General features: G+C 40.7%; 2 protein-coding genes across 2 annotated transcripts in view; one reads left to right on the forward strand and one right to left on the reverse strand.

Annotated features, from left to right (window-relative positions):
• The window catches only part of DNAJC13 (DnaJ heat shock protein family (Hsp40) member C13), a 56,534-nt gene extending 42,165 nt beyond the window's left edge, over positions 1–14,369 (forward strand). The window contains exons 42-57 of the mRNA XM_057377295.1: positions 331–498; positions 1,083–1,196; positions 1,529–1,645; positions 2,184–2,361; positions 3,425–3,516; positions 3,849–3,948; positions 4,824–4,898; positions 5,048–5,160; positions 5,578–5,747; positions 6,112–6,154; positions 7,034–7,207; positions 8,189–8,368; positions 8,612–8,752; positions 9,224–9,367; positions 10,169–10,268; positions 13,487–14,369. Coding sequence (XP_057233278.1) covers positions 331–498; positions 1,083–1,196; positions 1,529–1,645; positions 2,184–2,361; positions 3,425–3,516; positions 3,849–3,948; positions 4,824–4,898; positions 5,048–5,160; positions 5,578–5,747; positions 6,112–6,154; positions 7,034–7,207; positions 8,189–8,368; positions 8,612–8,752; positions 9,224–9,367; positions 10,169–10,268; positions 13,487–13,584 — 2,007 coding nt within the window. The 3' untranslated portion in view covers positions 13,585–14,369. The remainder of the gene's footprint in view (positions 1–330; positions 499–1,082; positions 1,197–1,528; positions 1,646–2,183; positions 2,362–3,424; positions 3,517–3,848; positions 3,949–4,823; positions 4,899–5,047; positions 5,161–5,577; positions 5,748–6,111; positions 6,155–7,033; positions 7,208–8,188; positions 8,369–8,611; positions 8,753–9,223; positions 9,368–10,168; positions 10,269–13,486) is intronic.
• Positions 14,370–15,685: 1,316 nt separating this feature from the next.
• ACAD11 (acyl-CoA dehydrogenase family member 11) overlaps positions 15,686–25,707 on the reverse strand; it is a 29,375-nt gene continuing 19,353 nt past the window's right edge. Inside the window, exons 14-20 of the mRNA XM_057377270.1 lie at positions 21,732–21,798; positions 20,159–20,244; positions 19,900–19,971; positions 18,938–19,092; positions 17,032–17,148; positions 16,499–16,608; positions 15,686–16,034 (exon numbers count right to left, since the gene is read on the reverse strand). Coding sequence (XP_057233253.1) covers positions 15,920–16,034; positions 16,499–16,608; positions 17,032–17,148; positions 18,938–19,092; positions 19,900–19,971; positions 20,159–20,244; positions 21,732–21,798 — 722 coding nt within the window. The 3' untranslated portion in view covers positions 15,686–15,919. The remainder of the gene's footprint in view (positions 16,035–16,498; positions 16,609–17,031; positions 17,149–18,937; positions 19,093–19,899; positions 19,972–20,158; positions 20,245–21,731; positions 21,799–25,707) is intronic.

The raw sequence follows: 25,707 nt of genomic DNA on the forward strand, positions 1-25,707 counted from the left end.
AGGGGCTGCTGTTTGCYATCTCTTWCTAACAGACCCAGTGTAYTCAAATATTTGTTAGAATCATCAAATTGCATGAARAGCAACAGTGACYTTTGGAAGGGAATTTTCGTGTAGTGTTAAATAATCTTGGAGTTTTGTTTTTCGTTGGGTTTTTTTTGGTTTTTTTTTTTTGTTTGTTTGTTTTTTAAAGTGTTCAAAGCTTCCAAAACCCATGGTTTCTGATAGACTTAGTGCAAAGAGACTTTTAACTTGTAGCGAAGAGTGTGAAAGGAAATTTTTGCAGTGAAAAGAGAGCTCTATGTTTTCTTAAACTGTCTCTTTATTTTTTAGGAGGTRGCAAACAGCCTTGCTAAGCTCAGTCTCCTGGCCTTGAGTCGCCTTGGAGGGTATCTTTCTGAGGAACAAGCCACCCCTGAAAACCCAGCAATCAGGAAAAGCTTGGCTGGAATGTTGACACCCTATATTGCAAGGAAGCTTTCTGTGGTCAGTCCTACTGAGGTGAGCMTCTGTTGGGCAAAACTTTCTCTAGTGATTTGTGGAAGGAGTACCTGGTCACTTCTAAAATACTGAACTCTCTCAGACCAACTTGATACTGATARCAGCAGTGGGATTTTTCTTTGCAGTTAAGGAGGCTACAGGAAAAAGAAAGTGGTTCAACTTCAAACACTGAAGGACAGGAACACTGCCTTGTAGAATAATATTTACAAAACAARTACAGGAACAAATAATTGTTTAAGGATATGATGTTAAGGTTGTAATGATGATGGAGGGCTAAGGTTAAACTTAACTCTTTAAAGGGATGTCAAAGGAAGTAATCTATAAAGAGATACTGCATATAGTTGCTGTTCAGTGTCAAAAGAGGATGGAGTGTCAAAAGTGTGTCTCAGAGCAGAATAAAGAGAAAACTAGAATATAGATTGTACTGTACCACATAACTTGTGCATACTGTTTTTCCAATATGGAAAATTTCACGCTTTGAACTTGCTTATGTAATTTATCTGGTTGCTAATGAGATCAGATTGACTAGTATCACGAAACATGCTGATTACTGTGCATAATGATCCATAAATTCCTTTTCTTAGACTCTGAAGATGCTTAACAGTAACACAGAGAACCCCTACTTGATCTGGAACAATGGGACAAGAGCAGAATTACTTGAGTTTTTGGAATCTCAACAGGAAAGCATGATTAAGAGAGTAAGATACTCTTTACTTTAAATCCTACTATTATTTAAAAAAAAAAAAACTTTTGTGTTTTCTTCTGTCCACTTGGGATGCAGTGGTATGGTTAATACAAATATCCATTGTTGTCTACTCCTAAATCACTTTCTTCATTCAGCAGTTTTTAAAAGAAAACCAAAAACCTAAGAATTTGTGTGTTTCTTGTAACATTTCAGTCTGAGCTTCTGACTTGCTGAAACATTGAGTTTTCTGTTCAAGTATTGCCTATTTCATTATCGGATTATCGCTTTATACTTTCTACAAGATTATTTTCTGTCTGAGCTTGTGCTGCTTATCTCTGCTTAAAGGGTGATTGTGACAAGAGCTATGGATCTGACTTCGTCTTCAGTGACCATGCAAAGGAACTTATTGTGGGAGAGATTTTTGTTAGAGTCTACAATGAAGTCCCTACCTTCCAACTAGAGGTGAGATGTAGCAAAAAATCTTCCTGTTGAAACTAGTGTTTGAAAAGGTATTTCCTCCTCTTTATCTATCTGTCAGTGCAAACAGAATGGAGAAAATTCAAAATCTTATGGAAATTTCCTTCAAGATCAGCATGTTCTGAGAGAGCTCTTTACTGGAGCAGAATAAATTAAAAGAATGAGTCTGTCATAAGATGGGCTGCTTCAGATGTCTTGGACTTCCCTCTAGAAGCTTGTGATGGAGGCACATGGGTTGATGCAGCAATTTCAGGAGGTAGTGGTTCTGCCTATTAGTTTTATAGTCCATCTGTCTGTATGGGCAAACACACACCTGTTGAAGTAGTGGCAGCTCTTTAAGGGTACATTTAGATAGAAATAGAGTTAATGCGATCCAGATTTTATAGTGATCATTGAGAAGTGTTGCCAGTGCCTGGAAGAAAGGAATACGTGAAATGTAGGAGACATTATTTGGATATATTTTCTGCTGCTTTGGGTACTGTTGCATCACACAGCTAAAAACACTCTCATCTCTACTTTAAAGCTTCCTAAAGCATTTGCTGCAAGCCTCTTGGATTACGTAGGCTCACAAGCACAATACCTTCATACGCTAATGGCAATAACTCAGACTGGGAAAGTGGAGTCCAACCAACATGGAGATCGCTTACGGAGAGTTGAAATGGCCCTGGAGGCTCTGAGAAATGTGATAAAACACAACCCAGGTAGGCTCAAAACTGAACTTCCCCAGTATACTCTTCTGTGGATGACCTTAAAAACTGGGGGCTTCTGCAGTCTTTATTTTCCAGTGAGAAGGAAGCTTGTTTTGCTAGCTAACAGACTGTAACATTGTTGGTAAGCCAAATAAGCTATCCTTTTACCTTACCTGGAGAACATTATCAGTAGATGTATTAAAATTTTGGGTTAAATTCAAGACTTACCTATTTTCATCTCTGAATCATTGGGTTTTAACTCTAATTCGAGCCTGCTTTTACTAGGAAGACTTAAAATTCTTGAAATAAACTTCCTGTAATACTTCAAAGAATCTTCAACTGAATTTTAAACTTTCCTGCATCAAAAAACCTCCTTGAACTGAGTAATGCATTCTAGTAAACACTTAAAATGGTGCCTGTGTTAGGGCCTTAGTAAAGCAAGGAGGAGAAGATGCTTTTGAGAGTGGACAGCTAATGCCACCAGTTTTATTAGCAGACATCAATTTGAGACTGGAAAAGCCTGAGACAAATGGTTGGGATGTTTTCCTGCAGTATTATGTGCTACTTCTAAAAGCAAATCATGTTACTATTGTGGCATCTAATAGTGGAGGGTTAGGATGTTGTCTGTTTGCAATTATAACCCTGAAGGCAGCTGTTCCTGCTGGAGATTGTAACCCTGCTCTGAGCTGAGACATTCTGAAAGGGCAAGTGTATTTGAAGACAAGAGGTATTGATGATCAGTGATAAATAAAATCATGCGATTTGTTCACTTGTTTTGTAAGAATGCAAATAACTAGGTAGTCCAAGAACTACATCAGTTACTTTCCTTAGAAAGGGGAGGTTTTTGAAATTTGTTGACCTGAAACTCTGTGGAAGCTAGATTAATAGAGAGGAGTTAATGATTTTCTGTTTCTGTAGCAGATGCTGTGCTGTATGAGCTGTTATAATTACTGTGGCAGACTACATAGAGCTGTGTAGTCTTTAACACCTCTTTGTATAGTGAAATGTGGGATTGGGACAGCCTTCAGTGAATGCTTTGGGTAACATGGAGAGTAACTTACTTGGTTTCTTACAGGTTCTGAGTGTGAATGCATAGGGCACTTTAAGTTGATATTCTCCCTTCTCCGTGTTCATGGAGCTGGCCTGGTGCAGCAGTTGGCTCTAGAGGTAAAAWACCAACCAAACAAACCCCCACAAACTCCCTGTTGGGATGCTTTACAGAATCACCATAAACAAACCTGATTGTGTAGCTGTTAGAGGAGCATCTAAAAAGTATTAAGATTGGGGTTCCAAGGTGTCAGTTCCTCCTTGGAGGAACTCATAATAGTTTCGTGTCTTTGCATCCTTCTTTCCTGAAGGGACAAGACAGTTTGGTGACAGGAATAAATGCTGTTAATATCAACTGTGTTGGCCAGTGAGGTGGCTGACTTCATATACTGTGTTTCCTGAAGTGTCTTAATAGTGGGATTTAATGAAGTGCTGTTTCTGATCTTTTGCAGGTAGTGAACATAGTAACAAGTAATCAAGAATGTGTTAACAACATTGCTGAGGCAATGGTTCTTGCTAACTTACTGGCACTCCTGCATTCCTTACCYTCAAGTATGTATTATATGATTCTCCTTCTTGCAAGCCAAAGGGTTTCCAATTCAGAAATTGATTAGAATGCAGCTGGCTGAGCTTAGCACTGGGTTTTAGGTTAAAACAGCCATTGTCAGCTTTGTAGGATAGAGAGCTGGATCATGAAGAGAAGCTACAGTAAGAACACATATATATCAGAACAAAGTTTTCCTCGGGCTTCCCAACTGTTGCTGTGCTCCATTCCAGTTGCTCAGCTGTTAWTGAGTAGTGAAGACAGTACTGCAATACATCCTCAGTGAAATATGGTGTTTCTATGCCTAGCCTTAATGAATAACACTCTTCAGCTATCAATTACTCCCTTACCAGATAAGAAAAGCAGAGTTACCAAACAGGAATCAACACCTTTTCTTTAAAAAAGAGGATGTCAGGAAGCAGGAATTTAGAATTGTCAGGGGTGCAAAATTTAGACCAGCTCTGTCATCACACAGGCCCCATGATACACAGCTAAGTCACTTCTGTCTACTGATTTAAACATTAGTGACTGTCATATCCAAAGCTAACAAGCATTGCGTGGGAYGAGTTTTTTGTCTTGAATGTGTGACCTGAAACATTTGAACTGCTGATACTGTGATTACTTTTGTGKTTTTCATATCTCATTGACAAATTATTCCTGGGAATTCAGCTAATAAGCATCTAATTAAGAAGTTATGTTGTACTAGAATATGTGGTTGATTTGACGTTACTTAACYAATTTAGTTTAGGCACAAATCACTGAGCTTGTAATGGCCCTAAGCTTTATTGCTGATTTGATACCGTTTTCTATTAAGATCAGTTACATTTATCTTTGATTTATAACCTATGTGTCACAAAATTCTTAATCCTTGTTATTTTGACAGGTCGGCAGCTTGTCCTTGAAACTTTGTATGCTTTGACATCCAGCACAAAAATAATTAAAGAGGCCATGGCAAAAGGTACATTACTACACTGAAAGCAAGTGTTTATACCTTAAAGTGGATAGAGTGGCCACTCTTCCCTTTAGAATAATCAGTGTGGGATTGGAGAATTTCTAATACTTGTGACCAGAATAAAAACCTGAATGTTTCCTATCTCTTTGTTACAGGTGCTTTAATCTACTTACTAGATATGTTTTGCAACTCAACTCATCCACAGGTCAGAGCCCAAACGGCAGAGCTTTTTGCCAAAATGACTGCAGATAAGCTGGTGGGTCCAAAGGTGAGAATCTTAATAGCTCATGTYGGAACTCTTATCTTTGTGTTACTGCAGCTCTCTAAAGATGAGCAAAATAATGCTCTATGTCTGAAATATTCATGTAAGAGCAATCTCACTTTTTCAAAATAAGTTAACTTTTAATCTGTGAGCAGACTTCTAGAAGCTGTTGCATTTAAGTAACTTGTATTACCTGTTTGGTTTCCATAATGACTTCAACATTAGAGACCTAGATTTCATTGCCATTGGCTACTGCTGTTTGAAATGATGGCGTTGTTTTATTTTGTGGTTTTGTAATCCTGCAGTTGACAATGCTAGTGTTACAATTAGACTTTGTGGAGTTCTCTGTTTCTGTCAGTTTTGTCCTGTCTGTTAGTTTGGCCTTATGATACACTGAAAGTCATTTATGTTCGTCCTTTCTAGGTTAGAATTACACTAATGAAATTTTTACCTGGAGTCTTCATGGATGCCATGAGAGACAACCCTGAAGCTGCTGTTCATATCTTTGAGGGAACTCATGAAAATCCAGAATTAATTTGGAATGACAGCTCCAGGGAGAGAGTATCAACAACAGTTCGAGAAATGATGCTTGAGTATGTGGAAACCTATTGACTCAGTTATCTTTAATTGAGACACTCTCTTAGTGGCAGTAAACCAGAGTTGCTGTAGAAGAATTGAGACAGAGCTCTGCCTGTAAAAGTAGAATTCTTGCAAGCCAGACTTCAGTGAAAAGAAACTTTTTCACTGTGTATTGCACCTGTAACTCAGTGAAGCAGGTGCAGTTTGTGCACAGTCCAGGCATTTACTCACTGCTGTAAGATTTGGAGGGATACAATGGGGAGGGAATAGGGTTTAGAGACTAGAACTACTTGAYACTGATGGAGGGAGAGTGAGGTCTCAAGTAGGGAAGACAGTGGCWTCTTTTACTGGTCATTAAAACTTACTTTCTTTTTGAAGGCACTTTAAACTTCAGAGGGACAACCCTGACACTAACTGGAAGGTAAATTATACTGTTTCTTCTTTGAGTGTGTCCGTAAGCCAGGTGATAAGAGGTGCATGTATGTAACTCTGACAGGCTTTTCTCTTAAAGTTCTAACAGGGATTCACTCTTGTGCTGGGAACATAACTGTTCATAACTGAAAACGTAACTGGTGTAATGTTGAGTTGATGCCTTTGTTACTACTTGTACCTTGGAATTAGACACGTACTGGTAAAACYGCTGTCAGCATGCTCTGAACGTTCTGATAGTTCAGGTCATTATAAAACTCATCAAAAATCAGCAACAAAGGGAAATACTTGCTGGAAAAAGTCGGGTCATTAAATAGCCACAGTAAACTTGTTCTCGGTAATCGTCACTGAGTCTCAAAAAATACTGCCTTGAGCCATTTCCTTCAGACCCATCAGTGGAATGTTCCTGTATGTRGTGTTTCCCAGTATTTGTGAAAGGCCAGACATTCCTTTCTCCTAATGGTGCTCTAGTTCAACACATCACAATGACTATTTTGATCCATATGAAAACTGGGAACTTCCCTAGATTAGTGAGAAACCTTTCCCTGAAGTGTGCAAGAATGGAAGGAAAGGGCTGTTGTCGGTCTTGTTGCTGGTGCTTCTCTAGAACTAGGGTTTGCCACTGTTGCAGTTGTAGGTCCAGTTACTTGTGCTTTTTGGAAGAAAAAGTCACTGTAGTGGTCCAGCCTGCACTGCACTGTTCTTTCTACTGTCACTTCTTACCTCATGTTCTTTCAAGATGAAGGGTTTATTGCTCTTGCACAGCTCTGTTCCGGAGAAAACACTTAGTTAGTGACCCTGCCCACTTAGAGAAACAGTTTTAGCTCTCACAAATACCCTTGCCAATAATTTCCACTTTACATTTCAACAGCTGCCTGAAGACTTTGCTGTGGTGTATGGTGAGGCAGAAGGTGAACTTTCAGTGGGGGGAGTCTTCCTCAGGATTTTTATTGCCCAGCCGGCCTGGGTTTTACGGAAACCAAGAGAATTTCTCATTGCACTGTTGGAAAAGTTTACTGAACTACTGGAGAAAAATAACCCCCATGTAAGATGATTCTTTTCTGATTCTACTCTTTGAATGTGTTTAGTATTTTTAAGCTCCTGGTAGTGTCTGATTAACCTCCTTTTAGTGCCTGATTATTTTAGATCCTYACGCTTTATTCCCATCATGAATGGGTTTTTTGTCTGCTCTCTGACTCTCTGTAAAAGCATGTTGGTATGTTTAGGCAACTTCTTAACATGAGTCAAAGCTTTAAAAATCCGTGAAGCCATAGTTAAGCTTCAGTTAATTTTTAGAAGCTTATTTTGTGCTAGAGATGAGGCATAACAGATGTAGTGTCTTAATTATTCCATGACCAACATAAGGAAAAGGCACTTGTGCAACACTGCCTAGAAGTTTTAAGTTCTGTGACACTTCTGCTGTCCTTCTGCAACACTTAAGTTCCCAATTTAGTGTAAATTACATGACCTAAGAAGGCTACCACCTAACAGTTAGTGTAATGAGTACAGCAAATGTATTATAGTTTGAAAATTAATTTTTAAATAGCGTTCAGACAGATTCTGGGTTAGACTTGCAGGATGAAAACTAACTTGCATATTGAATAAAACAGACATCTTTGTTGTGAAGATGTGACAACAGTTTGTAGAGACATGCAGAATACACAAGGCATGATGAGTACTTTTGCACAGTTTGCAGAACCCTTTCAGAATTCAGGTGGTCAGCCTGAACATCCATCCTGTCATGCTTCCACCAAGCAATTAAGCCAGATATTGGATTCTCTAGATGCTGGAAATAGTGCTTAGGCATTCCTATGTGATCTGTGTTCATGGAACTAGTGAATATCTGCCACTATTGGAGCTAATAATCATTTTCTTAGCTTGTTATTTTAACAGTTAGAGAGCAAAGTGGCATAAAAGCATTAGGGAAAAAAATCCGTAATGCAGAGCAAGTGAGAAATGTTGTTATTGTGATGACACATATGGCTTTACTGAGTTATATTTTCTGTTGATTTTCAATTTTCTGCAGGGGGAAACTTTAGAAACCATTACCACAGCAACTGTGTGCCTGTTCAGTGCCCAGCCTCAGCTAGCTGATCAAGTTCCTCCTCTGGGTCATCTTCACAAGATAATCCAGGCTATGAATCACAAGAACAATGCCATTCCTAAAAGTGCCATTCGTGTCATGCACATATTGTCTGACAATGAGGTACTGAATCATTTTGAGTGCTTGAGGGGAGAAAAAGCAGAGCTGAAGTTATTTATATTGTTTATGAGTGTTCCTAAAAGGGCATTATACAAACTACAATTACTGTGTAACAATTGAGAAGGACCTACGGCTAATTAATGATAGATTAAACACTGAGAAATTTATGGCCTTGGCTAACCATATCTGCAATAATCATTAATATTGGCATAAAATAAAGTCCTCTGGATGTTTGTCTCTGTACAGCTTTGTGTTCGAGCAATGGCATCACTGGAAACCATTGGGCCTCTCATGAATGGGATGAAAAAGAGATCAGATATAGTTGGGATATCCTGTGAAACCCTGAATCGAATGTTTCAGAAGGAACAAACTGACTTAGTAGCCCAAGTAAGTAGTACATTATCAGACCGTAAAAATGTGGTATTTYAATATTTGGGAATATCTAAACTGTTCAGCCTCAGTGGCGTCTGGGAAGCCTCCTGTACACTTAACTTAATGTGCTTTTCTTGTTGGAAAAGTCTTTTTGGAAAAGTCAGTTCTATATCTAAAATGCAGATGTGTTCAAGGCTATTACCTGAGCATTGAAGCTTAATGCATAGGGTGGTGTTGTGTCCATTGAGAAAGTGTAGTGGAATGCCAGCTAATTCAGCTGAGTTTACACCTTGGCAGAGCAGAACTGCTGGACAGTATTTTTGCTTTCTCTTGTTTGTATTCATACAGCTCAGGAAAAACAGACTAGCCTTAGCCTAGCACTAATAGCTGTTGGCACATTTGGTTCACGCTAATGCTAGTAATGTAAAACATTTGTATGGAACTTCCTAGTCCGTGTTAAGAAAACTCATTTGGCTATGTTTGCAGGCTTTGAAAGCAGATTTGGTCCCTTATCTTCTAAAACTGCTTGAAGGCGTTGGTCTTGAGAACCTGGAAAGCCCATCTGCAACAAAAGCTCAGATTGTTAAAACTCTGAAATCCATGTCTCGCAGCCTGCAGTACGGGGAACAGGTGAGTACTGACAAGTCCTTAGCTGGGTTTGACACCTGGTAGATCAAACTCTGAACATCCCTTATTTAATCTTCTGGTTGTCATGTGCATCATTCCACCTACAATGTTAACATCCTGCAGCTACAAAATGATTATGGTTTGGAATGTCTTCATCTCTTTCTTGTGGAGAAGTCATTGGTTCAATGCATGTGAAGAACACTAATAAAAAAGACAAATCCCAAAGCTGAAATGTTCTATGAGCTGGTTAGCCTTAACTGACAGCACTTCAGAACTTGGGTAATAAATGTAAATTGCTTTTTTGTTTTCTGAATAAATACATAACTGCAGCATCTTTATGGATATATATCTATGTAGGTAAATTTGCCCCAGTAACTGTGCTAGTTCTTAATGCCTTTCTCTTACTCTTTTGTTGAAATCTTTCTCAAGGGGAGGRAACTGGAAATAGGTCTTTCTTCCAAGTAGTCTTGCTGTAGTACAAGAACAGTCCTGTTCTCCTTCAGCTGTCAGTGTGTGGCGAGTGGCTGCTTGCGGGGTTGCTTTTTCTTTGTCACGTAACTAGAGAATGAGAGACAAAGTCAAGTTACTAAATGGCTTTTTCTGAGCATTATGTGTTTAGCTGCACAATTCGCATGGAAAAGCAGGATTCCTTGGAAATGTGYTTGAATTCCATGTTGCAGTCTGAACTACTGCCATGCTCTTTGGTAATCCCTTCAGAATGGTTTGGCTCTAGAAATGAGTTTGTTCACCTAGAACATGACAAATGGTATTTGCTCACTGTGTTAATGTCTTCACATACTGTAGGTAAATGAAATTCTGTCTCGTTCTTCTGTGTGGAGTGCCTTCAAGGATCAGAAACACGACTTGTTCATTTCTGATACACAAACATCAGGATACCTCACAGGTTAGCAACTCTTTCCTGTTTATGTCCTAAATATGCTGAACTGTTACTTAATTGTCAGACTGGACTTTGGAGATACTGTTTATCCCCAGGATCTAGTGCCATCACGTGGTCTGAGCATTCAGTGCTGTAAAAATACAGTTTTTTTAAACACTTACTAAAAGGTAAACTTCTTGCTGGTTGAGAATGTGCTTCTCTGCATARTGTTTGCTGTCTGTATTAGGAGTAAAATCTGTATACTGGCAAGATTTGCAAGTACTCTGCAGTGATAAAGCAGAGATGTAATTGGAACTGATGAATGACAGTAGCTTTCCATGCTTTCTCAGGATCAGTCTACTTCAGTTCTAGAACACAAGTTTTTCCACAGTTGGAGGGATGTGTTCACTGTCGTCAAAATCACTCTGTCTGTATTAACTGGATGGTAAATTAACACTGCTTTAGTGTTAGACAGGTAGTTGTAGTATTGGAAAAGTTGGAATGCTAATAGGTTGGAGTTTGAGGCTGTGTTCCAGCCAGGATCAGTGGCCTGCCAGGGTGGCTGCATACCTGTACTTGGAGCTTGCAGCACATACTTCACTGCAGCATTGGTGCACCTTGGGTGGGTCCTCTGCTGGTGCCAGAGATTGAAATGGCAGCCCAGARGTGCCACCTTAGTCCCACTGGCAGTGAAGAAGAGGACTTTAGCTGTGTGTGCTGTGCACTGTGTGCACGCTGAGAATAGCAGCTGATTTCCTTGTGTGGTGCAGACATAATCCCAGATCGGTTTTGTCCCAGCAAATCAAGTCCTGGTTCTTCCTTCACTCGTGCAGCATTTGACAGACTCAGTGTCACAGTCCAAAACTTCATTATCAAATAAAATATTTTCAGGTATAGCAAATAACGACATTGCAGCAAACTTTGGCTAAAGCAACATATGATGCAAACTTCTAACTCCTCGGTAGCCATGGGCTGAACAAACACTTGGTGTTAAAAGCTTTGCCTCATAGGTGAGGTTTTAAAGTCATTTGTGACAAACCAGAGTGGACACATCCATGTGCCACATTGAACTTYCTCATCTAACCCAATATAGGAGTCTTGGTAAAGCTTTTGAGCATAACTGAACTAATGAGGTATAAATCAGATGGCCAAAGTTTTTCTTGCTAGATGCTGGCATGTATTTTGAGAAAACGAAGCAAGAGCCTTTCAAGTCAGGAATTACACATTCTAGAAGTTGGTTAAATTTTCAGAGTAGGTATATTGCAACACTTGGTGCATTTTTTCACACAGGATTTTCTGCTTTAGCTCTGAACAGAAGTTTTCTGGGTTTTGTGCCGTTAAATGCCACTTTGACAAAGAACACTGAAACAAATTCAGTTTGTACTGAATTTCCTTGGTATTTCATAAATACAATAAGTTTAGAAATAGGAAGAAAATGTTGACTGATYACTGGCAAGAAACTATATCAGATGTGGTCAGGCTTAAGACTGGGGSCAATAAAGCTTTCCAGTTGCCCTAATACCTGTGCTGCTTTAAATTGCCTAATGTTTAAGTGCTTGCCAATGTAGAATGAAGGTGCTGTACAAATGCAAAATGTAGATGGAAACCAAGCTTTATTTTKAACCTCTCTTACCTTGTATTCTGCCTTATGTCTTGCTTCAAATTGCTTTGCTATTTGCACTTCCCTTGAAACTTCCCTTGCTTATTTCTCTTCCCTCAGGTGTCTCTTCTCCTTCCCTTCTAACTGGCAGCAGTCCCCTTCACCTGAGAAGTGGGCTTTAGATCTGCTGTGTCAGGCAGCTTGCTAACTTCTGTGTAGCTCTCTAAAGCAGGTAGATACCACCTCGCAGAACGCACGCTGCGCTCGCTGCATTCCGAGTAWCAGATGCATGTCATGGAGCTGTGACAAATGCGTGGTCCCACACTGCCCAACACCGATAAACTTGTCTTCCCCGAGCACACAGGAGCACTACACTGACAACTGCAGTGGCTGGTGCTTGCTGGTACTACACAGGAACTCAACTTCTGAACCATGTTAGGAATCCTCCATAATGGAAATGTTCGAGGCACAAGATAACTACGGGGAATTTTTGCACTAGGATGTGTAACAGTGGGTGTGACACCTGGCAGGTTCCACTGATGGGCTTGCAAAGAGAGGTCCCCCTTTGGCAGCCAGAGCTTTTTATTGCCAAAGGCACTGGTTGCTTTGGTCTCTGCCTCCCAGCAGTAGTGTGGGACAGTTCACAGGGGGGACAAACCACACTCAGATGTTCTGGCTCTGGGCTGTAGTGTGAGAAAGGGGGGTGGGGCAGGAAGGAATAGTAAATCTGGGAGAACTCCGTGAGGATGAATTAAGGGGGGAGAGTACAGGACCCAGCAGAACTTAGTATGTTGAATATTGGCAGTGTAGTCTGGAGATCTGATAGCAAGTCGATTGCTGTATTGGTGCAGGAAGATGTTGTGGATGATCAGTTTTCTRGTTGTTATTCTGATAAGAGTTGCTCTTAAAACATGTCATGCTGCAATGTAAGTTTTTATTGCATTTGTTGAAAATTTTTACATTTGTAATTCTAAGCTTTGAGGGAGAGGGGCTTTGTCAGGAGTGCAAAACTGACTGCCCCCATAGTAATTAACATGGAGACTTAGTAATGTAAGGACTCATCCACCTCCAGTACAGAGTTTCTGTGTCCTTAGAATGCTGTCACCTTATTCCAACTCAAGGCACAAAATGCTGCCTTGACAAGCTTYAGGCAGTTTTGCTTCTTCATGGGGCAGTCCATTGTTCTTCCTTGAAATATGCAGCTGGGAAAAACCTTTCAAACACTGAAATGAGACACAAGGAGTCTGGTAGTGGAACACATGCCTGAACTCACTTCAATTCCATGGCAGAGTCTTTTATTAGCAAAGGAAGGCCATCCCCTCTTTACTGCTGCCTCCATGATGGAAGGTGAGAGGGGAATGCAGGTGGTTGGGGTTCTTTTGTAACTTTTTTGGCATATCAGAACATAAAACACTGAGCAAGTCCAAAAATGGCTCCCAAAAGCTATTCTGCTTGGTAGACTAAGAAGTCTTAGTTTCTAGCATTCCTAGATTACAAAGAATCTAAAGAAAAGCTCTTGAATGTTCTTATGTAAGGTGTCTGATTGAGTTAGATGATGTATTTGAGTGTTACTTGAGGGAATAAAGCTGTTAAATCACCTTGTAGAAGGAAAATTAATCACCACTCTTTGTTTTCCTCCCCAAAGGCCCTGGAGTTGCTGGTTACCTCACTGCAGGGACGCCGTCATCCGTAATGCCCAATGTACCACCCCCGGTAGACAACGAAGTGGGAGATGTCAGCTAAGGACTGGAAATCCTTATGGAAGAGACAAAGGCAGATTGGCCAGTGATGAGGAACAGCACTTTCCTCCAATACATTGAAGTGAACTTACTGCCTTGCCAGGTGTTTATGACAGTGTTATTCCTTTTTTTCTATGACTTTTTTTTTCTAGGAAAAGTCAGTGATTCTAACTACCACACTGTAACACAAGAAAGCACTCTGTGGATCAGCTGAAATGGGTACACAAGAATTTTTTCTTGTTGTACATAAGCACATTTTTTTCCTTTATATTTGTTTACAAGACTGTGAATCAAACTTTCCTAGTTTTTATATTTTATGAATTAGCATGACTGGAGTTGAGCTACAGTCTAGAAGAATTGGGCTAAAATAACTTTGACCTCACCGATCCCACTGAAAGGGCATCCCTTCTTTTCTCAGTCTGATGTGATTCACTCCCATGGAACATGACCTGAAAGGGTTTGTCCCTGCACCAGTTCACTCATGTCCTTAATCATTAACATTATCTTCTTCCTCGGATCAAACAGCATTAGACATTTGTATGTATAACTGGCTTGACCAAATTGACAAAGCTTCAGCAAAAAAACCTTAAAAAGTTGACATGTTATGTAAGAAATTAGTGTAATTGTGAAATGTTCTATACATTATCCAGTATATAAAAACTTTCTATATTGAGTGTACATTATACAGATCATTCATATGTACATAAAATTTTAAAATAAAGGGAATTAAGAGCCTTGTTAATGAGATAAAGGCAGTGGTTTTGTGCAGCAGTTCTTTGAAAGTGTTGGAAATGAGGGAAGTCRAGAGACCCTAATTGGAAGGTGGCTAAATATGGTCCCTGGGCATTCTTGGTCAGAAAACCACATTGTGCAGATTTTGACAGCCTGGAGCAGAACTGAACCATATGTGCTAGTTCAGTGCAGGTGGTTTTGTATTTGAAGTGCATTTCAGTCACTGACTTCCCGACACTCTCACCTTCCTAGAAAACATTCTTGGCAGGAAGCAAGAAGAAACTAAAGTGGATAGAAATKTAAACAAGAATTACTGCTTTCTCAAAAGAGGTTATAATCTTTGTTTTAAGTATAATGAAGTAAGAAATTTCATGGAATGCTTCCAGATTCTCTTCCAATGTACCCGAGTGACCAAAGCAGCTGTAGCTGGACCCCCTTGAGCTGAGCACTCAGCATGGGCTCAAGGACAGAACTGACCACAGCCTCATCCTGAAGACTGAGCCAAGCAGAGTTTGTTCTTCCCAAGCTCCAACAGGAATGAGCTTGGAGGGGAGCTTGTTTGTTCATGCAAACAGTAAACACTTCTGTCCATAACTTAATTGCCCTTAAGTTACCAGCCCTGTGTAAAATGAAAAGTGATTTTCCTAACTCCAAGAAGTAGAGCTACCAATGGTACTGGGTGCTGTGATCTGCCTGGCTCTGTTCCTGCAGGGGCAAGCTCTCTTRAAGTAACTCAGGTCAAAGGGGATAGGTACAGGAGCAGAACTGAGCAGCTCTGACCTTCAACAAACTCAGAGCTGTGCATTGGGCATAAATGGCAGAGCCTGTTTTGGTAGCAGCAGAGGCCATGAACTGCACCCTGCCACCCACTGCTGCTGCCAGCCAAAACATCAGTTCCTTGGGGAGGAAGGCACCACAGGAGCTTGGACACATTTAAGGAAGGGTGGGAGCAGCTGGAACTGGGAGGAGGCTTATGAGGGTGCACAAAAGGACAGAAAGAAGGATGCAAGGGAAGATGGAAGGGACATCTGTAAGGGAAAATGGGGGGAGATCCCTTTGGAGGAGCACTGCAGAGTAGTAAGTGAGCAGTAGGAGACAAACTGCCACATATAACCCCAGCCTCCTGTGCTGCCCTGAGCCTCWCTTGAGGGGAGCTGGGGGAACGACTGAGTGTAGTCTCAGTGACAAGGAAGGCAGCTGAGATTCGGAAAAGAAAAAGCAAGKTATTATCTTCAGTGTTTGTCATTTAACAATTTTAAAAGTTTAGCCTAGCTTGCAATAAATTAAACTGTCTGGGCCTTCTGACTCAAAACTGCTTTGTCTACAATAAAAGGATAAAAGGCTTTGATTCATAAAACAGAAAACACCTTAGGCCTGTTAGAAAATAGATTTTATTTAGTATTATAAAGAACCCAGATAAATTATTTACATGGCGTTCTGCAAATTCTTAAAAGCAAGCCCATAATCATKAAGTGTAAATAAAGAGAGAAGAATTGCTTCCAGTTAGAATCAAGATTTTAAATTCATCCAATTTTACCTTAGACAGCATTATTACACTAAAACTTTCCCTAAATCTTCCCTCCATTTGAGAAGGCTTTATGCTGCTATTAGATTTTTGCAGTGAGCTTCTTTGACTGATCCAGGAGTTCCCACCTTGCGATTGTTGAGAGATGAACTTCATCAGGCCCGTCTGCCAGGCGCAAGGTCCGTATATACACAAACCTGTGTTGGGAGAGCTGAGTTATGGGTGTGTTTCTCACCTGCCACAGCAGTCAGACAGGTTCACACCGGAGCTCTCAGCACTGGTTTTGCCACAGCTGCCCTTTTGACACTTCTTGCTTTGAAAGTGCTATCACATGGGAGATACTGCAGCAAAACAACCCAGGATTGAGATAGGTGGGCTGGGCATTCAGAAGTTTTGCCACTCTCTAATGCCATAAGGGATAACATTAAGCTTTAGAAGCACATCCTCTTTACTGCTGATAAGAACTAGTTTAGGTCCAGTGCCAGCTTTTTTTTTAGGGTAATCATAGGCTAATTGCACTATAAAAACAATTATTCTAAATTTTGTAGCTTAAAGGGATATGCACTATTATTTCATGCTGAGGTGAAACAGCATGTACTGATGTTRTAAAATTATTTTAAAAGGAATGCTTACAATCTACAGGAAAGCTCCCTTTACTCACATAAATGCCAGAGGAAAATCCTGAGAAACTCCAGCTCCACCACACACTTGAATTGCACAGTCAATTACTTTAAGCACAGTTCGTGGGACAACGACTTTGGTCATGGCTACCTGTAGTTAGAAGAGAACTYGCATTATCAGTAATAGTTTCATAGGCAAATGAAAATGTTTACCCAACAGTTCTASTGAAGATTGGTATCTCACAGTACATTCCTTCCTCTCAGGTTTGGATGAGAATTCTGCTGTTCCCATTCCCTGGGTATGATAAAGCTGTTTCCAGTCACCCAAAACTATCTTACTGTGTTGAGACAAGCAAGCAGTGTTTGAACAGATTCATCTCAATTTCTGAYTGAGATCACTCCCCAATCTTCTGACACTTCAAAGCATATCTTAAGGCTATTTCAATATGGGATTTTAYTCTATAATTGGAATAATGATGTTTAACAATATGTTTTAGCTTGACTTGTAACCAGCTGAATGCACGGGCATTGCATCCCCCAAGTCCTAGCAACCAAAAAAAAAAAAAAAAAGTACCTCTTTTCTTGCTCTTCTGTTGCCCAACGTGTCAATCTTGYGGGCTGCTTGTAGTGTGAGCAGGCGAGCCTGTTCTATGCTAAGGCGGCATTCCGCAATCCAGTGGGCAACAACTTCCTGCAGAAGCCAAAGCCAACATCAGCACATCAGTACCTTCCTCTGAGCACACAGGGAGCTGCCCCTCTTCCTCAGCAGGTGCACGTTCAGTCAGCCTAGAGCCACTGGTGCAAATTAAAGCATGCCATCTAATATGAAGCATAATTAAAAAAAAAAAAACCACTTGACTGACAAAAATATTAAAGAGAGAGCAATTATTTTCCTGCCAGGAAAGAAGAAAAAGGGAAAAACTCTGCATTCTGATGCACTTAAGTTCCTGTTCAGACCCCACTGCATGCTGGCCATTTTCCTGAAGCCCTTCTAAGCCTGCTTTTWCCTCCCTGCTTTCCTTTACCTATTACCATCCCTCACAGCCCTCTCTTCATCCAATAAGCCCCAGTATACAAAAATAAAGGGGTGAAAAGGGAGAGGAATTCCTTGTTTTGCTTAAACTGGTGGTGGGTGGTATGTGACAGAGAGGTGAACAGCTGCAGGGTGGTGCCTGCTGCATCTGCCTGATGATAAATTAGTAACACTCTGGATCCAAAATGAAGTTATGATCTTGGCACCCTTCCCTGCTCCTCTTGGCCAATTCCCCCCTGCAGCCAACATACCACAGGAGCAACAAATGTGCGATGCTTGTCAGTGCAAAAGCTGGCTGGAGCCTGGGCCAGCCTCGGGGACACACTCCTGGGGCTGTGGGACACACAAGCAAATGTGCAGTACTTTCTTCAGTGCAAAGTCTGAAGTGGTCAGTACCTGGGTGGGGTGTTCAGTTCCCTTCTGTCAGCAATTCCTGGGGATATAACTGATGGCATGGATGGGGACAGGCACCCTGGTACTCAGGGCAATTGCCAGCCTCACCTTGTCCTTAGCCATCCTTGCTGTAAAGAACCTGCGTGGGCTGTGCAGCTGCCTCCAGGTCCAGCCTGTGGCTTCATCAAACACCACTGTTACTTTAACAAGCTTCTGCCTCATGTAGCTCTTACTCATTCTGGTTATGGTGGTGAATGGAAGTTTGGCAATTACATATCTATTTTCCAGTCATGGCAAGTTGCTCCCTCTGGATCTGCACAAACAATTTGCTACAATCTGTGCCAGATGCTAATCCGGTTTCCTCTTTCCATTGCTTGTACTTATTTTTTCCAATAAAGTCATCTTAGCTGTTGGGTAAGATGAAGGAACACTTGTGACACGCCAGCTACCAAAGTCTGATGGATCCTAYATAAAGCAGACTGTTGTATTTTTATTATTTTAGCAAGCTCTTGCTCATGTAACAGTATTTCCATCCCAGAGCAAGCATCTCCAATCTGCCCTTGATGTGGTCTAACTTTTATAAGCAACTACAAATATTTGCTCAAAGAAGTAAAATTTTCAGTGAAGTTCAGACATGAGTGTCTCTCCAGTGATTGTGAATGGAGACATCCAGGTGACAGAATGGACACACAAAAATGGTGAATTCACATTGTAATTAGRAAAAAATAAGGTGTAGGCCTGAAAAAAAACCTGTCCAAATTGATCAGGGAAAGCAGAGAATAACACTGTGACAAAATCCATATTCAAATCCAGCAAAAGATACCCAAATCATTGCATAGGGAAAAAAAAAATATCCCACAGTTATAGTGAAGAATGGGAGCCTCGCAATGTTGTTTTTTTTTTTCCTTTGCCACCTAAAGCCTTATGAATAGGAATTCAAGGTTAGGGCACAGCTGCTGCCAAGTCCATTATCAGAGCCACAAGGCTGTGTGTGGACAAAACAAAGGTCAGTGTCTGGAGTGTGTGAGCTGAGGCAAAGAGGGAAGGTGCTTACGTGCTGATAGAGTTTCTTCCCGAAGGTCTCGCGCTGAGCCGCTCGCTGGCACAAGATCTCCAGAGCAGCTTCGGCCGCCCCAAGGGACCTCATGCAGTGGTGGATCCGGCCCGGCCCCAGCCGACCTTGAGCTATCTCAAATCCCCTGCCCTCACCTGGTTGGAAAGAAAAACAGGCACTGCAGGCTCTGTGATTCCCTCTTGAAAGGGTCTAAGGCTCCAAGCAGAAGTRGCCCCATAGCACTGAGGCTAGAAGCAAGCTGCTTCAAAAATYATTTTGCAGAACTGTTGCATGTTTACTCCAATAAGATCTCTATTGACACACTGTTAATAATACTTAGATCATGAAGCACTCCCCAAGATGGTTTCTGAGGGGGTTTGATTTACCTGACTAAATTTAAATTTTGTTAATCTTACACTGAAAAAGTACATCTATGGGATTCGGAATGAATATCTGGGGGAAGACTTTGAGCTTCCCCATGTCCAAGGGCTACTCAAGAGAGAAATTTATTTCAGCAAAATAAAAGCAAAGAGGAAAAAGAAGAAATCAGGATTTATACTAAGTGAGAAAAATAGAACAGAGTTCTCCCTGAGGAGGTCATAGTGCTGGCTTGCTTATTATTTCTTTTTCAGTTCTGCCAAGAACTGACCATGGARTGCAGCAGAACATTGTAGAAGTCTSTAAAGTCTATGAGAKCTGGTTTTGGGGGAAGAATGCCAGTGACAGCTTTTCCTTTGTTCTACTTCAGGGCAGTTTGCATGGCAGCCACAGCTGCCTTGTTTCCTTTCTGCTCTAAACAAGGCACATTCAAGCAGCAGGTAGGYTGCTAAAGGAAGAGTGGGTTCCTTCAACTGACCAGAGCAGTTTACAATAACTTGTGGTGGTTTATTAGGTAAACCACCATTTCCTAAAGCTTGGTCCATTGCTATATGTATTAAAAAGGGAGTAGTGGTGAAACTTACCCAGTATTATATTAGAGACAGGTACTCGCACGTTGTTGAAGTGTATCTCAAAATGCCCTCCATGGAGCTCATCTACAGCAACAGAAAACACACCAGCAGGGTAAAACAAAGAAGCATCAAAATACAGGCCTCTACTACTTAACCTCTCATATATGCATTCTACTGATTTATTTCAYACACTGTATTTATTAGTATAAATGCAGCTTCAGAGACTGCTAATAAATTAATACACATATAGCTGATAAATATGATTACCTACCCATGTAGCCAAACACTGAGAGGGGTCTTATCAGCTTCAGCCCTGGGGTGTCCATRGGAACAATAATCATGCTGTGTTGCTTGTACCTGATCAAGACAAAAAGCACAATTTAAAAAGCACAATTAACTCTGATCCTCCCTTCTGTCCTCTCCTTCCACTTTTAAAATTTTCTGTCCTCAATTTAGGACTTGCATAAAGCCAATGCTGCACCACCTGCACCATCCTGTCCACTCAGTGTGGCTTCAACACTTCTTGAACCACCAGTCAAGAAATGAAAATGCATTACTGGCACCTTATACACCATGACTGGGAAACTCCTGCTGCTGTCACATCATATCACCCAGTCAGTTCACCCCCTCTGCYTTTCTGTTTTGTTCTCAAAACAAGTTTATCAGAATCATCATCTTGGCTTGCCTACAGCTTAGGAAAAAATCCCTCTATTTACATTCCTTCAGAATATTTAAGGTCAATTTTTAGTCACACAGAACTGGAGGTAATGCCCCAGGTCCCTGAATTCAGTCTCCAGTTCTAGCAAGTGGAGTGTCACAAAATCCCCTCCATTAACTTCTCTTCAGCTTCTAAGAGCTCAACAGATGCCACTGTCTGCTCAGCTGCTGAGCAAACCTTCCTGTGTGCTGTATGCAAGTCACTGATTGCTCCTCAGTGGAACCCAGCCAAACCTAAAAACTTCAGATAATCCAYGGGATTTGGGCTAAAATCCATCTTACATATAAACATTCCAATTCTTTTGCTTTACAAGCTGAGTGATTTTAATAGCAACAGACATGRAGCATTTTATTCATTACTTGCATAAGTTTTTGTAAAAGTCTGCAATTCTAATTTGGTAGTAAGAGTTCAACAACATGTTTGTGTCAAAGAAGAAGAGGTAAGGATTATATTTACACATGCAGGAATGGAATAGTAGGTCTGATTTAAGATGTGCAATGCTCTCTGCTTACACAACTTCACATTACCAACACCACATGTTTCAAACTTATCTTTCTGTATCTACTGATAACTTTGTGGAAAACTTAGTCCGTAACTTCAGGTCTCTGATGTGTYACTTGTACCTATTCTGTTCAGGGAAGCTGTGAAATGTTTGGGTTTTATTATTTAAGCATTATTATTTATTATTTAATTCTTCCCAGTGTTAATTGTTTTATATACTATACTTACAAAATAAACCGTAGGAGTTGTTGGTTGTGATTAAACAACTGATGCAGACTAAATTTTAATGTCACAAAGATAAAACTAGTGAAGCCCCCAAAATTTCCTGATCCAATTCATCACACAGCTGCACAAACACTAGAGCTGGTGCAATAGAGGTGGGAAGCAGGCAAATGAAAAGATGGCAACAGTGGAAAGGCTGGGAGGATGCAGTCAACAGCATCTGACAGCGAAACAAGAACTCGGGCTACAGCAGATACATACAGAGATTTAAAACTTCCCTCTAATTCAGGAGTACATCCAACTGGTCCAGGCAATTAATGACATTTCATTTAAAATTTTTCCAAGCAGTGACTCCTCTGGGGAACAAGTTTTAATAAATTCTGAATCTCTTAGGAATTCTTACCTGGATGCTGATGAGTTTTGGGTTTTGCCCATTACAATTGCAACTTTGCAATTTGGGTTGCCAGCACCTTAAAAAAAGTGGCAAACACAAAAGCACTTTTTAGTATAAAATCTCAGTGTAGAATCAAATGAAGCTTTCTAACAAGAAATCCTACTCCCTTTCTTCTATGATGCAGAAATGCAATCTACTCCTGTGTTTACACTGAATAATCACACTGAAACAAAACACAGCTTCTTAYTTAACATGTAAAAGGGAGCTGACTTGTGGGAAGGGGAACATGAAAACCAAACATCAAAACCCTCCAGCTCCATCATCTGTTCCTATGAAAAGGGAACAAGAAGGTACTTGAAATGGAATTTAATTACTCCTGCCTCCATTACAGCAGCACATCTATCAAGGTGAGATGCTGCCACTTCAAAAGTAAAACTTTAAAAAAAATTTCCCCAACCTATAAAGACTGGAGGATCTATGTGGGAATGAAACACCAACCAGATTATAACCCAATTATGCAGGTAAGGCTATCAAAGGGTTATCATGATAACTTGACTACTACTTCAGCATAACTTCTCTGGAATGCAGAATTTCCCCCCACYCTTTATGCAAACGATTTTAGATTGCACTTCACAGAAAGATCTGGGTGGAAATTGTTACCTGAAAATAGCCTGCTAACATTTTAAGCTGCTGATAACATTATTTGAGATGTTTGTTATATGTACRTATTTATTAAGCCTTTGCAACGTAAGGCCAGCATTTTAATGTACAAGTCCTAAAGAAGATTCTACCATTGATTAAAATAGCATCTTATTTCTATGAACTTTAATCCTCACTGTCTTTTTCTTGAAAAGTTTTAGTGCCAAAGCATGCTCTCATTCCTTTCAAAGCCTCCCACAAACAATAAACCTAGGGAAAATACCCAATAGATGTAGCAATCAGTAATTTTTTATTGCTATCTCAGTGCAGATGACAAGCTTTGCAGAGATTTAATTCAAGGCTTGATCTGCAGCAGCTTGGTTTTGTTCTGAGGTCAGAAACAAATCAACTTTTTAATTTCTCTGGCAGCTGTTCTCACAAGGTTTGAGAGACTCTGGTCTGGACAATACAACCGCCTGGCTTTGAGCTGAGCCACTTCCTCCTACAAACAGCCACTGTGATGGCCAGGAAGCAGGAGAGAGATTTATTTTTTTCTGRTAAACACTGCCTGTTTGGAGGGCCAGACTGCCAGCTGTTTACTTTCCTCTTTTGTGATATGGTATTCAGCCATTGTTTCCAGAGGGGACTCACAGAGTGCCCTGTGAGCCGTACAGTGATAATGAGYTAAAAATCCAAGTGAAAAGCTTTGGGCAGGGGGATAAATCAGCTCGGTAAAAGAAAAAAAAAAAGCTGGACCCTAAACACTTGGCTCATTTGGGCAATGCAASAAGCAGGTGACCAACCCCAAATGACCCAACATGTGCTTTGCAGGGTACTGTCCTGCACAGAGAAGTGTCCCCCCACRTAAGGGGTATTTGACTCTTCTCCTTTTCCACAGGAGGTAAAGAATTGCACAAATGCTTTTTTCTAAATCAGATCTATCATCAAGGTTTACAATGAAAGCTATTTTGACCTTCTGAGAGTTAGACATCTGGCTAGATGTTCTAAATCATTTGTACACATTTCTGGAAGGCAAATGAGTAATAATACCTCCATCTCATTTGTGCTTGCTCCTATCAAAGGAAGACAGATTATTGGCCCTTCCATTCCTTAGAGTCTGAAGTTCTGAAAACCTAAAACTAATTTTATGTCACTTGGACCCATAAAAGACAGAAAAGAAGTTCGGCYTAATGCAAGACTATGAAAGACCCCAGAGCTTTGGAAGGAATGCAAACAGTCTGGATGGAATAAATATCTCATTTTTAAATGACATTTTCACATCACTTATAGAATTCAAAGATTTTGCTGGAGGATAGGGGGAGGAATCAGAGAAGCCTGTTATTTTGGGAGGACTTWGAAGTAGTTTTGCAAGAAAACTCACAACTGAAGAAACAGTAGGCATTTTAGAAGGTCAGTTTTAAACTTATTTCCATATTGATGAGCTTTACAATAAACCTTTCAATGTATATGACTGCACAACTTACACAAAACTTTTAGACCACAGTGCTGTCACACTGGCAAACACCTTCAGTTTAACTTCTGGTACTTTTGAACTCTTTATGGCACTCACTCACATAGGCAAAGACCATATTTTAAAATGTGCTTAGAGTTGATCACAATCCCATTAGAAGCCTAATCTTTGCAATCRGGGCATAACATGCTTAAGATTACTGATCTTCACACAATTAACTTATACAGGTTCTTCGTAGTGGAGAGATTACTAAATGTGTCAGCCTTTGAGTACCACCTRTATTTCAAGAAGCTGCCATAGAGCYYGYTTTCAAAGTCAGTAGCACTTTAATTCTTGCAGTCTATCTATTTTTCATTGTTCAGTCTTCAATCTTTTGTCTAAGATGACTAAGGCCAGACAAACTACTACCTSAATGCTGAATGCCTGTGATTTTTGCCACGTTGGCTGTTGCACTGGTCAGCCCAGCWGGTTACTTCTCTCTGCTAAAGGTCAGGGGTCTGTGGTGACTTACAGACCTGTCAGCTTCCTAGACAGGCACAGACAAACACAAGTTCTGGACTCTCCTACAGGAAGAAACTGGACCTAGTGGGGTGGATGGCAGCATGGTAGTGACTGTTGTCATGTGGGGATCTCCAAATGGAAAAAAGGGACACGCACAGGCACACCCCACCAAGAGCCTGCAGTAATTTCTATCCACCAGCACACTGTATTCAACAGTTTTATCTCATCTTTGCCAGATAACACTGAAGGCAGCTGGTTCATGGAGGGCAAGGACTACACTGTCGCTGCAAGCACACTGCCTACAAGCAGTAAAGGCACAAGCAATGTTGGGGTTGTGCAGCTGCAAGGGCTTTGCAGTCCTGCCACCAAATGTGGCTGCTGCTCATTGCCAGCTGGAGATCACGGGCTCAGATGGTGCCAGGGAGAGCAGCTGCTGAGCTTGGGAATGAGGTTTTCCCTCAGGCCTCTCGCACACAGCCACAGTACTTTTAGTTATCATCTATTTTGTATTCACTCTTACTTAATAAATAACTTTTATTACTTTTGAGCCTATAGGACCCTACCGAAATGGGTCCTATATTGTCATATAAAATGACAATATTATTTTTCTACTCTCACTGGAAGGATCTGTCCTCCCTGTCCCCCTGGAAAGTTAGAAAGAGCTGAGGAGCTGCAATAGGCAAGGCAGGATTTACATGAACTGCCTTCCCACAGCCTACCCACAGAACCTCTGGGGCACTTCTGCAGGCAGCACACAATTCCCAACACACAATTTCCTGGAAGCATTCTCAGCTCTAGCCTTATTATTCCATCTTGTTGGAGACCATACTGAGACACAGCCTATTCAGAACTGAGAGGTTCRTTTGTTTTAAAGAGCTCAGGCCTCAAAGGCAGGACATGACCTACAAGGGGATGGCCTGGAAGGAGCCCAAACATCTTCTGCCACAGTGAAGAGCACCACTGAAATACTGTGATAACTCAAGATGAAAYATTGCAGAAATATACACAAGTATTGTGGCACTCCTTCTCTATATTGCAATTCGTCACCCAACCCATTTAGTTTGTCATTCTCAAACAAAATGAAATGTGGAAAACATCTGCCATTACATTCTTAGCTGCCCATTTTTAAGAACCTTTCCTTTCCCATATTTTAAAATCATTGAAGCACAGATACAAATCTGACCTCTGGTCTGCTCAATATCTCTYTCTGTTGTTTGGCTTCAATATTACATTTACTGAAGCTCATTAATTAGATTGCTATGTGATCCAGGATAAATCAAACCGACCTCTAATTTGATTATGAGATTGGCAACATTCAAGTCCTTGAGAGCTCTCCCACAGGATGCAGGACTATCTCCTTTTACTCTGGCTGAC

Source organism: Malurus melanocephalus, unplaced genomic scaffold (assembly GCF_030028575.1).
Source record: "Malurus melanocephalus ecotype Western Australia unplaced genomic scaffold, MMel_1.1 scaffold_309, whole genome shotgun sequence".
Lineage (NCBI taxonomy): Eukaryota > Metazoa > Chordata > Aves > Passeriformes > Maluridae > Malurus > Malurus melanocephalus.